At 41.7% G+C, this 14,953-nt stretch overlaps 1 protein-coding gene across 2 annotated transcripts in view; it reads right to left on the bottom strand.

Moving 5' to 3' along the window:
- The window catches only part of LOC140730285 (adenylosuccinate synthetase isozyme 2), a 148,372-nt gene that overhangs the window by 8,736 nt on the left and 124,683 nt on the right, over positions 1–14,953 (bottom strand). For both annotated transcript variants that reach the window (XM_073050487.1, XM_073050485.1), the window contains exons 8-12: positions 13,354–13,480; positions 9,638–9,792; positions 6,974–7,098; positions 6,667–6,764; positions 4,236–4,385 (exon numbers count right to left, since the gene is read on the bottom strand). In XM_073050487.1, the coding sequence (XP_072906588.1) occupies positions 4,236–4,385; positions 6,667–6,764; positions 6,974–7,098; positions 9,638–9,792; positions 13,354–13,480 (655 nt within the window). The remainder of the gene's footprint in view (positions 1–4,235; positions 4,386–6,666; positions 6,765–6,973; positions 7,099–9,637; positions 9,793–13,353; positions 13,481–14,953) is intronic.

Here is a 14,953-nt window from a genome sequence, read left to right as displayed (position 1 = left end):
TATTTCTATGTTACATTGACTGTTCTATTTATTATAAATTACTATGATTGCACATTGCACATTTTGACGGACACGTAACGTAAAGATTTTTACTCCTTATATATGTGAAGCATGTGAGAAATAAAGTCAATTCAATTCAATCCTGATAAATGTCCTGAATGGATGCTAGGGAGACCCCTATGACCCTCTCAGCTGTTCTCACAGTCCTTTGTAGGGAATTCTGGTCTGATGCTTGACTGCTTCCATACCAGATGGAGATACAACTTGTCAGGATGCTCTCGATAGTGCTCCTGTTGAAAGTCTTTGCAAGGACCAAAGGAGAGCCAAGTAAGTAATTAGGATGGGGAGGGACCTTGCTTGCCTCAGTCTTCTTAGGAAGTGGAGGCACTGCTGTGCCTTCTGTTCAGGACGTTGATATTAAAGGACCAGGTAAGGTCATCGTGATGTGAACTCCCAGGAACTTGGTGCACTTAACTCTCTACAGAGAAGCCATTTATTTGCAGTGGGGAACAATCCACGATAATTTCCTTTGTCTTCTCCACGTTCAGGCTTACGTGGTTGTTCTCACACCAATCCACCAGCCACTCCACTTCCTCTCTATACTCTGTCTCATCATTGTTCTTGATAAGGCCAACCACTGTTGTGTCAACTGCAAACTTGATGATATGGTTTGAGCTGGATCCTGTGACACAATCATGCAACAGCAATGTGAACAGCAGCAGGTTGAGCATGCAGCCTTGGGGAGTAACAGTGCTCAGCATAATGCAGAAAGTGGTATGGACAGCTCAATGCATCTGTGAACGTGAACTTCCCTCCACTGAGGACATTTACAGCAACAGGTGCATAAAGAAGGCCTGGAAGATCATTGGGGACACCAGTCAACCCAAACATAAGCTGTTTCAGCCGTTTCCATTTGACAAATGCTACTGCAGCATTAAAGCTACGGGACAGCTTCCTTCTACAAGCCATTAAACTTTTAAATTCACATGTCTGTACATTACAATTGAGTCATAATGCAAAGATTTTTGCTCACTCATGTTGTGGGATGGATGTAAGATTTAAATCAATTCTAATGGGACTAGAGATGCTGCTGCCCACATGGACTGACTGTGGCTGTGCTGTTAAGAAGTCCAGGATCCTATTGCACAGGGAGGTGTGGAGACCCAGCGAGGACAGTTTCCCCACCAGTTTTTGCAGTATGATGGTGACAAATGCCAATTTGAAGTCTATAAACAAGAGTTTGGCATATGAGTCCCCATTTTCCATGTGGGACAGAACAGAGTGGAGGGTAGAGGTTATTGCATTGTCAATTAATGCCACTGGGTGAGAGTCATTTTGGCAAGTTGCTGTTGCCTTCTTTGGCACTGGAATGATGGTTGCCACCTTGACAACTGAGGGGACAATGGATTGTTCCAGAGAGATGTTCAGTATATCCTTCAGCACCTCCGTCAGCTGGGCTATGCAGTCTTTCAGAACCCGACCCTGTATATTATCAGGCCATGCAGGGTTGACTCTGGCCAGGGTTTTCCTCACCTCAGCTTCAGCCAGATAGAGTGACTGTTCCCCTGAGGGGAGAGGTGCCTTCCATGGCAGCACTTTGTTCCGGGTGTAGAAGATGAGTGAAGCATCCTGGTCACTGATGCGCAGGGTAGAATTGTAGTCTGTAATCCTTTGAGGTCCCTGCCACATGTGCCTCATGTATCTTATATCACAGAAGTGGCTTTAAGTTCTTGGAGAATGCTCCCATTTCACCGTCCTGATGCAGCAGGAAAGCACAGTTCTTGCTTCCCCCAATCTAAAGGCAACATCACGATCCCTCAGCCATGCACGGACTTCTGCACTAAACCCATGGTTTCTGATTTGTTCTCACACAGATGTGTTTCATGATGGTAACATCCTCAGCAGACCTCTCTATGTAGCTGGTCACAGAATCCACATATTCCTTGATGTTACACACACAAAATGCAGTAGGAAATCAGCAGGCTAGGTAGCATATGGAAAAAAGTACAGTCGACATTTTGGGCCGAGATCTCCTCGTTGTTAACGTGACTGTCATAGATAGCAACCTCCCTGAACAACCACCAGTTCATATTATCAAAACAGTCCTGCAGTGCAGAGGTGACACCGCCAGGCCAGGTTTTCACCAGCTTTGGAATTCATTTGACTCCTTTGAAAACAGAACCTGCTGGTCCTGATGAATCATTGACTGTTTTTTCATGTCCATTAATGCCGCCTGACCTGCTGAGTTCCTCCAGCATTTGTGTGTGTAATGCAAGGCATCTTTGGGGATTGTTAAGAGTTAACTTTTCACATTGAAATCAGAACTGGAAATATGGGCGAAAAGCAGCACATTTTAAGCCATGGAAAGGGAGGTGGGGGAGATTGAATAGAATAGAAAGGAGGTTTGTGATAGGACAGAGATCAAAGCCACTCAGGTTATATTACTATAAACTTCTTTAAATTACTCTACTAATTATTAGAGCTGACATTCAGTTCCCGCAAGATAGAGGTCAGTTTGCCACATCTTGTCAGCAGGTTTGATTACGTTGGGTCCTGAATTTTGCAAATTCAGAGGGAGGTGTGGTCGATTAAGGGCAGTGGAAAAACTGCGATGGTCAGTGACACATCAGCAGTGAGATGAGGGCTCTTGGCTGAAGAATTTGGTAAGGTGTCAAAGCCAGTGGAAGAAGAAACTGGCAATGGCCCATTGGAAGACTGCATATCATGAAAGATCGTTTACCCAAAATGCCAACTCTGCTCTATTCCCAGAAGCTGTTCAATCCACTGAGCACTTCAGTAAGCCCTGCTCTTACACTAGATCCAAAACAAACTGATTATTTGAAATTATTGAGTTCAGTATTGCCTCCCCCCCCCCCAAGGAGATGTAGCTTGCCTAGATAAGCAATGTAATATTGTTCGTAAAATTTATGCAGGGACAGACCTAAAATAATGCAATTGGATGTTGAGTACATGTCCAATTAAACTGTAAAAATTCCCTCCTAATGAGTTTCAGAGCACTCCTTCAATCTGGTTTGAATTTTAAAACTCTTCTAGACCTTTCTTCAGGTTCACTTTCCTTTCACAGTGCCCCTTCCCTCAATCTCATCTCTTGCCATGCTTTTAGCATTCCTTCTGATCGTCCCCTCTTTGCCTTTAAACAATCAGTCCTCAGCAGTGGTCTCATCATCATCATCCCCCTATGTGGCTTTCCTGGTGGGGACAAGCCTGCAAACTGCACCTCCTAATGGAAAAAATTGCAAACTCAGTCAACTCCAACATGAGTACTATCCTCCCCAGCATACAGGGCACCTTCAACAGGAGATGCCCCAAAAAGGTGGCATCCATCATTAAAGACCCCCACTGCCCAGGATATGCCCTCTTCTCATTGCTGTCATCAAGGAGAAAGTACAGGAGCCTGAAAACACAGCTTCTACCCCTCCATCATCAAATTTCTGAATCAATAATAAACCCATTAACATTGCCTCACTATTTTTTGCTCCCTTTTTGCACTACTTAATTTTTAATACATTTATTGTTGTAATATAGGTATCCCCCGCTTTCCGAACGTTCGCTTTACACAACTTTGCTTTTACGGAAGCCTTCCATTAGTACCTGTTTTCACTAATCGAAAGAGGATTTTCGCTTTTACGGAAGAAGATGCCGGCTTTAAACTTGTGTTTACCCCCAAGCAAGACTACCGTGAAGCCTTGCATGGGCAAGTGTGTGCGCGTGCCGATTTTTTTCTACAAATCGGTTTTGGCTCAATTTTCCCGATTCTGGTAAGTGAAACTACACTGTACCTACATTATTTCTACTTTATATAGCTGTGTATTTATCATATCATTCCTGCTTTTACTATATGTTAGTGTTATTTTAGGTTATATGTGCTATTTGGTATGATTTGGTAGGTTATTTTTTTGGGTCTGGAAAATTTTTCCATTATAAATTAATGGCAATTGCTTCTTCGCTTTACGCTATTTCGGCTTACGAATGGTTTAGTAGGAAAGCTCTACCTTCGGATAGCGGGGGAAACCTGTATATGATCTTATTGATATCTTATTGTTTAGTATGTACTGCTGCTGGAAAACAACAAATTTCACAACAGATGGTAGTGATATTAAACCCGATTCTGATTCAGTGCATATTGAACTATTTTGGATTAACACTAAACCTAACGATTGAATAAAGCATCTCATTGTGTAACATGTTTCAGTGATGTGCGATGCAGCACTTACCAGGCACCCCAAGATGTCCCTCGATAAATCGGACATAGCTCTTGGCATTTGTAGGTAGATCTTCAAATGTCCTGGCTTTTGCAATGCTGGTGTTCCAGCCAGGTAGAGACACATACTGAACTTCCACTTTGTTCAAGACCTCTTGGTTAGCTGGGAGACAATTGTCACAAATGTTAAAAGAAAACGTGCTTTCAATACAAAGAGCTATTCAATGAAATGTTATATGAAAGTATATACATATTAATTTTAACAATCTAAACCTAAGTGGAACCTAAAATGTTCTAAAACAGTCCTGAAAGGTTGCACAAATCATCAGAACAACAAGTATCTTGTGCATCTGTGTACACAATAACAGTAAGATCCATTTGCAAAAAAAAACTGTCTGTTTTTTCCTTTCTTTTCATTCTTCGGTATATATCTTTTACAATGGAAGTTGTTTCAGAAGTTCAGTTCCACAATATCGAGTGACAAACTGCAAACAACTTTGAATTCCAGCTTCCTTCACTGTACTGGCTTGACACCTCCTGCAGATGGTAAAATGAAACTCAAGTTTGCTTTCAGAAGGACAGCAGGATTTACAGGCAATGAAGGTGGACTGGCAATGTATGCCCAAGTTAGGATAATGTGTTATTTAGAGGGGAACGCTCTGTTAGTGGTGCCTCTGTGTGCTTGGAGAGTCTCTCCTCTTGATGGTTAGACCGAGAGATTTGAAATTCAGATTAATTGACTTATCACATGTGCATTGAAACATGGATTAAGAGCAGTTTTGGTGAATAATGGCATTGCTAGGCACTCACAGCAACATCTGTGTATTGGTGGAAGAGAGAATGAGAATTTAGGCTGGTGGATGGGGATTACAATTAAGTTGGTTGGCTCAGTGGTGTCAAGCTCCTTGTTAGCACTAATCCAGACCAGTGGAAAATATTCTATTTTCCTGACCTGTGCCTTGTAGATGGTACAAAGACTTTTAAGTTATCAGGAACAGAATCACTGATCCACTCTTACAACCACATTACTTATGTAGCTGGTCTACTTGAGTTTCTGATCAATGGTGACCCCAAGATATTAACAGCAAGAGGCCCTGTTAGTGTAATTGAATTGAATGTTCAAAGTAGTTAATTAAGCTCACTCTTGAAGGAGACGGTCACTACTTTGTACTTCTGTGGCTTACAGTTATTTGCCGTCTATCAGGTCATGCCCAAATGTCTTCTATTGTTTGCTTTAAGCAGTGGAGTTCTGCTTCTCTTGCCAGGGTAGTGTGAATGGACTAGAACATTGTGTATTCTTCAGTAAACATAACCAATAATGAATAGAAGGTTAAAATTGTACATGGATTCACCGGAAGAACTGTAAAGCTGATGTGCCAAGGCCAAGATAACTGACGTCCAACAACAATTTCTCTTTATTAGAGCTCCTTCACGTCATAAATGGTCAAATGCTGCCCTGGTCTTACGGGTGAATGGTGAGCGAGTCACTGATGAAGAAGTGCCACACAGTAGTTCTGAGCGAACAACTGAAAAGGCCTTTCTGCCTCGCAACTTTTGTAAAACAACTAGATCTTTTGCAACATGAGTGTTTCATTAAACCTAGAAGCAGGATTTAAACCATAATTTTGGGTTATGACCAGGAACATGCCATTTCCAACACTGGTCTCTGCCCTGACTCAGCTCACTGGTTGTCCCAGTTGTTTACTCTCTCCTGGTTTGTCCATTCCAACACAACCCTGGATGGTCCCTCGTGCTCTTCAATAAACCTGGGCACTCGAGTTTTAGTTCACCTTAAGACTTCTGGTACATTTAATATGTGTGGTTTTGCACTGGTTTTTGTTTAATTATGTGCCCAGAATGTCTTTTTCTTACATCAAAGGTGTAGTAACAAGCAGCTGTTGGTTGTGGAGGTTCAAGGGGGAAAAAAGCAGAAGCAGTAAAGGAGGAAATTTCGAGGCCTGATTGTAGAACTAACAGCAGAGGAGTTGGGTTAATTGAATCACTCTTTCAAAGAGCACAAACATGGTGGACCAAATAGATGTTTCTATGCTATATCATTCCGCAAGACAGTCATGAAATCAAAGAAAAAGGCCCTTCACCACACCCACTGATATTAATCCTATTTAACAGCACTGGGTTCATAGGTTTCTATGCCTCTAAATTTGCTTTAATCATCACCACCCCCTCAGAGAATGTGTTCTACATTCTAAACACCCGGTTTACCCATTACTCTAAACTCATGCCTTCTAGCTTTAGGTGCCTCTGCTATGGGGAAAAGCCTTCTTTCTAGCCTTACTTGCAAAGCTCTTCCTAACTATATGTGCACTTACAGGTTTTTTCAATTAGAAAAGTAGACATTGATGTTACTCAGAACACTAATATATTTAATCACTGCAGCTGAAGATAACTGTATCATAAATCATGCAACGGTTATAGTTACTTACCTGGAAAGTGTGGTATTACTTTTTCATCAACCTTATAAGCTACTCCAACTTTAATCTCTGTAAATACATCCAGGATGTCCAGTTTGGTAAGTGCTAAACTACACGGAAAGTAAACCAGAAAAGTTAATTTATAATTAAGCAAATAAATCCTAATTCAAAGAGGTCAGCAAGCCTACTTTAACCATGTCAAAATTTGTTTAGAAAGAGCAAGGCTTCAGTGTATTTACTTATTTCAATTATAAAATGATTACAAGATTGATCTTTAAAATCAGTCAAGAGGAAGAAAAACTTCAATGAAATTACTTACGCAGTAAAGCCATTAATCATGTGAGCATACTTCAGCAAAACTAGATCCAGCCAGCCACACCGCCTCTTCCTGCCTGTAGTGATACCCACTTCTGACCCACGGGACTGCAGCAATTCACCAATATCCTATAACACAATAGATTTATAAATGAAGCTCATGTGATAGCCCCAATGCATAGCATTTGACATGACATTGACCTTTAGACTGAGCACAAAAAAGGTCAATGCTGTAAAGGGAAGTCCCAACATTTTGCAAAATTTATGGAAGGTATTTAAAACACTGAACAAAGCATCAGCTGCTTAAAAGGATTCCCCATTTAAGAAAGAAATGAGGCAAAATTGTTTCTGGGTCTTCATGAGTGTTTGGTACAGTTTTCCTCAAAGGCCTGCAAACAGTCTTTGAATATTTTTAGGACATAAGTGAATAGATTCTCGATAGACAAGAGTTTGAAAGGTTACTGTGGGTAGATATGCATGTGAAGTTGAAATTGCAATCAGTCATGTCCTTATTAAATGGTGGAACAGGTCCAAGAAGCCAAGTACTCTTTCCCTGTTTCTAGTACTTTTGTATGAATTTATATATGCATGTAGCATATACTTGGGAATATTGTATAGGCATGGAGAAAAGTAGATGGACTTTTAGACAATAGTTGTGATGATGTTACTTTAACAGTAATGTTTGTCTCTGGGACCATTACTTATGTTCTGCTGAAGAGAAACAATTTCTGTAATCACTGACAAAATCACGATGCAATGAATAAATGCAACCATATAGTGGGTAAATAAATTCTCCATTCTTTGCTTTGAACATCATTTTCAGAACTGGCATATAACTAGTGTTAATTCATGGTACACATTAAAAGCAATCGATTACTAGTTTGAACAAAGTAACTTTTGGCATAAAACAAGATTTAGATGGCGTTAGTTATTAATCACCAAAATGACTTTTTGGTCCATGTAACCAGCAGACAGCCTAAAAACACAATACCGTAAATTCCAGTGTATAAGCCGAGAATTTGGCCCTAAATTTTGCTCCTAAAATTAGGGGGTCAGCTTATACAGAGGGTGCCAACTTTGGAAAAACGAATACACGGAAGACAGGTCGTATTTATTGGCTGTTTTTGAGTCAAATTCGTTCCACCGTCGTCGCATGAATTCTCTGAATGATTTGTTTAAACTCACATCTAGTGGCTGCAGCACGGAGATCAAACCACCGGGGATGACTGCAATGTCCGTATTTTCAGCTTTCAATGCTGCTTTTGTCTCACCTGACAAGTGCGCTTTGAAGACGTCCCACAGTAGCGACTTCTCTTTCCCGAAACCTTCGGGATGTCGATGCCACACCTCATTAACCCACTTCAAGCAACCGGCTTCGTCCAACCAGCAGCATTCTTGAACGTAAACAACACCACCCTGCGGGAATTTTCTGAGCAATCTTTGTTTTTTGTCTCAACACAAGATCACGTCTATTCATAAATCGGGTACACCAACTTCGTGTAGCTTTGAAATTTTCGCTGACCTCACGGTGTTTTTCGGCCCATTTCAATGCTTGAACTCGAATCATTTCTCTGGTAACAATGTATCTGGACGATCGCTAGTGATTCACCCACTCTAAAAGTTTTTCTTCCAGTTCTGGCCACTGGCATGTTTTCCTGCGGTTTGCACATTTCAGCTTTGGCATTTCCCTCAGCGTGTCCTCTGTCTTTCTCCACTCTCTCTCGTTTACCCTAAACTTCTTAGCAGCTGCAGAATTATTCGTTCCTTCAGCAAAATCAACAACCTTCAGCTTGAAGCCAGCATCATATCGCATCTTTTGTACATGGCGGTCGCAAACTCAGTACTGAGTAAACATACTGATCCCGCCACTCTGTGTTATGCTTTAACGAGATTACAATAGTCGCTAAATGGTTTCACGGGGGTTACAATTCTGAGGATTCTTTACCATTGGAGACCTAATCCAAAATTTCCCTCCCTGATTTATTTGTTAAGAATTCAATTATAATGCCCTACAATGTGTAGCCCTGTTTTCTCAGCAGGTACTGGTTCACAAAATTTCCAGGTTCTGGATCCAGCAAAGCTGAGTACCGGCATGTGAGATCTTGTGATCTTTTCTGGTTAAATCAAAAACCTCTACAAAAGGGGTCGGCTTATACAAAGGTAACATTAAAAAGTCACCTTTTTAACCTTGAAAATGGGGGGGGGGGGGGGGGGGGGGGTCGGCTTATACTCCGGAATATACGGTATATAAACATGCAGGTAACAGATTCTAAGCTATTTTCCTGGTATCACTGGGATGACAGGAAGAGGACTAGAGGTGCCTTTTCATAAATGCTATGTTGGTATGTGTTTTTACATTCCACCAACCTCCTAAAAGTATACAAACGAGTACCTGTTAGACAAATACCAGGGTTTCTACAAGTTGTCTGGCCAAGACTGATGACTTACTCGTGAATATAGTCAGATGACAGAAAATATTATTAAGACGATGAAGAGATAGCATGGGGTGAGGAGTCAATCTTGCAAAAACAACAAAAAAAGAAGCCATCTGATTATCCAAAATAAAGGAACAGGCAGAAAATGATTGACCTACTTCAATTATAAACTGGGTTTGGAAAGAAGAAAGTTATGAGCTTTGGCAGGCAACTCAAATTGCCTGTAAACTTACATTGTTTTGTTCTGTAGGGAAAGCACCAATGCCAACCCTTGTTGTGTAGGCCTTCACCACTCCGTACACTTCCCCAACATTCTGAGGAGGGATTCCCAGCCCTGTGCACACACCACCCACTGTGCAGTTCGATGACGTCACAAAAGGGTAAGTACCTTTGTTGGGAAGGAAGGAAAATTTTGAAGTAGTGTGATTGTATACGAAAAAATGCCACAAGTCTAACATTATTGCATTTCCCATGCATGAGGATATACAGTATGACTGCTTCCACCAAATAAATGCTGAACATCTTCAAAAGGTAGTGGCTCAAGAAGGTGGAACCCACCATTGGGGACCTTCGCCACCTAAGACATTCCCTCTTCTCATGACTACCATGAGGAAGGAGGTACAGAATCAACATTTTAGGAACAGGTTCTTCCCCTCTGCCCTCAGAATTCTGAGTGGTCCGTGAACACTAACTCATTATTTTACTCTTTTTGAACTTTTTTAAAATATATATATTTTACTGCACATTTCTTACAAATTTCACAACATATGTCAATGATTCCTATTTATTTTTTCTGGTTTATGAAATATTTCAAGAACATTCTTTACGGCTGTCATTCATAAAGAACTTTATGCACACTTTCAAGGGCAGAAGAAAACTACATCTGTGTGAATCCCCACTGCATCTGGCAACCTTATGATCTCTGCCTCACAGGTTTGTTAGAAAATCCTTCAAGAGGTGACAGGCCCCAGTGGTGTAACTGGCAGGAAACTGAAACCTGTGCCAACCAACAGGTTGCAGTGTTCAAGGACATCTTCAACCTCTCACTGCTGCAGTCAGACATTCCTGCCAGCTTCAAAAGGGCATCATACTGGTGCCCAAGAAGAGTACGGTGACCTAACTCAATGACCATCACCATGTAGAACTCACATCAACTCTGATAAAGTGCTTTGAGGGGTTGGCCATGGCTAGAATTAACTTCTGCCTGAGCATGGACCTAGACCCTTTCCAATCAACACGTACAAACACGCTGGATGAACTCAGCAGGTCGGGCAGCATCCGTTGAAATGAGCAGTCAACATTTCAGGCCAAGACCCTTCGTCAGGACCCTTTCCAAGCTGCCTACCACCACAATAGGGTCCTACAGTGGACACAACCTTCACTGGTGGGCCTCGGACCGCCTGGAATACAGCAATACCTAAAGTCAGGCTGCTACTTATTGATTACAGCAAGATGTTCAACACCATTATCCCCTCAGTTTTAAACCTTGGCCTCTGTTCCTCTCTCTGTAAATGTATCCTCGACTTCTTCAATGGGGGAACCAGTCAGCATGGATCAGTAATAACATCTCCTCCTCGCTGATGATCAACACAGGCACACATCAAAGATGCTCTACTCTCTCTACACTCATAATTGTGTGGCACAGTTCAAACAGTATTTGTAAATTCACTGGTGACACAACTGTTGTTGAAAGAATCTCAGATGGTGACAAAGAGAAGTACAGCTGTGATACAGATCAGCTTGTTGAGTGGTGTTGCAACAACTTTGCACAATACAATTCCCTTTGACTGTGCTGGTGTTAAATGGGGTAGATTGAGTATTCCAGAAACTACTGATCTCCTGGCATTTTCATGTGTAAGTCTCTGGAGTTTATGGAGCCTGGTACAAATCAAAAAAAAAAAATTAATTCAGTGAGCAGCAGTTCTGTGGGTGAAAATGCCTCATTACTGAGAGGGGTCAGAGGAGAATTGCCACACTGGTTCATGCTGACAGGAAGGTGACAGTAACTCATATAACCACACACTACAACAATGGTGTCAGAAGAGCAACTTTGAATGCACAACATGTCGAATCATGAAGTGTGTGGGCTAAGGCAGCAGGAGACCACACTGGGTTCCACTCCTGTACCTAATAAAGAGGCCACTGAATGTCAGTAAGTAACATTAAACCTGTTTCTGATTCTCCCTGGCACCTATTAAGCAGACAGTCATTGGAAGCCATCTCACTAGCACAGATTTGTCCTTTTACAAGGACCAAACTTAATACCAAGGAAGGCAGTAAATTTTAATTCAAGAACTCGCAGCCAGCATTGAGCTTTCCGGTTGGTTAAACAGCTTCTTCATCTCAAACCAAGTCGCCCCCCCCGCCCCCCCCCAATAGCCTCAAATCTCTAGCCACAGCATCTCCCATTTTCTGAATCCACTACTGTGTGGTAGGTGATTGAAATTCAGGGACAGGCTCTTGCCTTCATCCCAACTCAGAACTGCTCTGAGCTGGCCGAGCCCCCTTCAATTTGGCCCCACACAGCCCAAAGATAAAGCCATCTGTCATTGGTTTACATTAGCTTTGAACACGTCCCAGTGGTTGAGGGCCAAGGATACCTTTCGAAAGATGCATTTGTGCCCTGTCCCCTCTGATTGTGAATCAGTGCTTGCCAATTGCAAAGCTGAAGCACTGAAGTACCAAGTGTAATATTACACCAATGAAAAGATCCATGCCATAAAGACCCCTTTTATGTAATGCACTGTACTGCTGCAAAAAAAAATTATGACACGAGTGATGATAAACCTGACTCTGATACAAGTCTCTATTGTGAACTGAGTGGAAAGGTGTAGGGAGAGGGGAATCATGGTTGGGAAAAGGGGAGGGAGAAGGGAGGGGGCAGGAAGCACCAGAGAGAAATTCTGTAATGATCAAGCACCAATTGTTTGGAATCAAATGACCTTGCCTGGTGTCTCAGGGCTGAATGCGTCTGCACCCATACGACCCCTCCTCTCCCCACTCCCGGCACCACTCCTCCTCCACCTGACCCACACCCCTCCCGCAGTGCTCCACCCTCAACATTCCCAACATCCTTTGCTCATTTCCTGTCCTGCCGAAGGGTTTCGGCCCGAAACGTCAACTGTACTTATTTTTCCCCCCACAGATACCGCCTGGCCTGCTGAGTTCCTCCAGCATTCTGTGTGTGTTGCTTGGATTTCCACCACCTGCAGATTTTCTCGTTTATCCTTTGCTCATGCTAGATTTACAAGCTTGCTCTCCATTCCATATGTGCCTAAGACTTTTCAACAGTTCTGTAAGACAGACCAAGCTGGCCCAAAGTAGAACCAACTTAAGATAATTTACAGTGTTCTAGAGGCACTTTTGAATTCAGTAACAATATTTATAAATTCTGCATTCAGTCATGGAACCAGTTTTAATCACGGTCATTTCACCAAGGAAGAGGGAAATATTTAATAAACCAATATAAAGTAGTAAATTTACTACTATACTCATCACAATTTTTGATCAAAATTTCTCTAAAGAAGTGTCCTGTAACATGGCTGATAACAGAATCAGGTTTATTATAAAATAATGTGTATAAAAAAAGTAGTGAGGTAGTGTTCACAGGTTCATCTGATGGCAGAAGGAAAGAAGCATTTCCTAAAATGCTGAGTGTGTCTCTTGTACATCTTTTCTGATGGTAGCAGTAAGAAGAGAGCATGTTCTGGGTGGTGGGGGTCCTTAATGATAGGGATGCTGCCTTTCTGAAGCATCACCTTTTGAAGATGATGCATTGTAATCATGCTATTGTGCACAAAGTAGACAATCAATAAAGATCCCCATACTGGTTTGGTAACGATGCAGAGATACATCGCATTATAACCAGATAGGAAGTAAAATTTCATAGCATAAAACACACTGCTCTTTTATCAGATAACTTACTTCATGAAATTTAATTGAAACTTACCAAAATCGATATCTAGTAAGGCTGCATTCGCTCCTTCAACCAAAACCTTCTTTTCTGGACCATGCAAGGCTTTGTACATGAAATAGACGCCATCCCTTACCATGGGCTTGAGTTTCTCCACGTAGCCCTGCAGTTAAAAACCAAACAGAATGATTGCTGTTATTCAAAACTTCCGAAAGGCTCTTTGTGCCTTTTTGAGAAAGTACAATAGTCCCCATTTTTGTATTTAATCTGCCGTATGCTCTTGACATGTAACTCAGCTCCAGGCAATTTGTTTCTTACTGCTGTTAAGTGATGATGTTTTGCCTGCTCTGTGGCAGAGCCCGATGAACAATTGATTATCGCTTCATTTGCCACTCATTAGGTTCTCCTTGCCCTACTTTACTGAGGACACACTTCCCATCTCTAAACTAGGAACAAACTAATTTTTCTTTAAGCATTAACTAAGGTATAAATCGGGAAAAGGACAGTAGAGGCTTTAAAGGATCCAAAGTTGGTTTAGCAGGTTGGAATATGTGACATAAACATTCACTTTGTGGTAACTTTGTTCCCAGACTCATCTCACCACACGTGCACAGTCTTCCATTCCACCTCTTCAGAGATATGTCAACAATTTCACTATCACTTCTCACCAGGGTTGCACTAAATGCCTGATCTTTAAATTTATTATTAAAGTATATATACGCCACCACATACAACCATGAGATTCATTTTCTTGCAGGCATTTCACAGTAAATACAAAGAAACAACAGAATCAATGAAAAAGACAGACAAGCAACCGACATACAAACAACAAATTATGCAAATACAAAAATAAAATAAACAAAATATTAATAATAAATAAATAAGCAATAAATATTGAGAACATGAGATGAAGTCCTTGAAAGTGAGTCCATAGATTGTGGGAACAGTTCAGTGATGGGGCGAGTGACGTTATCTCCTCTGGTTCAAGAGCCTGTTGGTTGAGGGGTAATAACAGTTCCTGAAACTGGTGGTGCAATCCTGAGGCTCTTGACGGCAGCAGTGAGAAGACAGCATGACATGGATGGTGGGCGGGGTGGGGGGGGGGGTGTCCATGATGATGGATGCTGCTTTACAGTGACAGCATTCCTTGTAGATATGCTCAATGGTGGATGGGGTGGGAGGGGGTTTACCCATTGATTAGAATGTATTCACTACTTTTCTGTTCAAAGGCATTGGTGTTTCCATACCAAGCTGTGATGCAACCAGTCACATACTCTCCACTACACATCCATACAAGTCTGTCAATCTTTAAGATGACATGAAAATGATTCCAAGATTGAATTCCAAGGCTCTGGGCCTGTATTCACTATGATTAGAAGACTGAGGGGTGACCACATTGAAATCTATCGAATGGTGAAAGGCCTTGATAGAGTGGATGTGGAGAGGATGTATCCTATGGTGGGAGGGTCTATTACCAGAGGATTAAAAACCTCAGAACAAAGGGGTGTCCTTTTAGGAGGAATTTCTCTAGCCAGAGAGTGATGAATCTGTGGAATTCTTTGCCACAGCCAGCAGTGGAGGCAAAGTCTTTATGTATATTTCAGGCAAAGTTGATAGATTCTTGATTGGTTGGGAC

This window comes from Hemitrygon akajei, chromosome 7, assembly GCF_048418815.1.
Source record: "Hemitrygon akajei chromosome 7, sHemAka1.3, whole genome shotgun sequence".
Classification (NCBI taxonomy): Eukaryota; Metazoa; Chordata; class Chondrichthyes; order Myliobatiformes; family Dasyatidae; genus Hemitrygon; species Hemitrygon akajei.
This window is presented reverse-complemented; position numbering and strand designations above follow the sequence as displayed.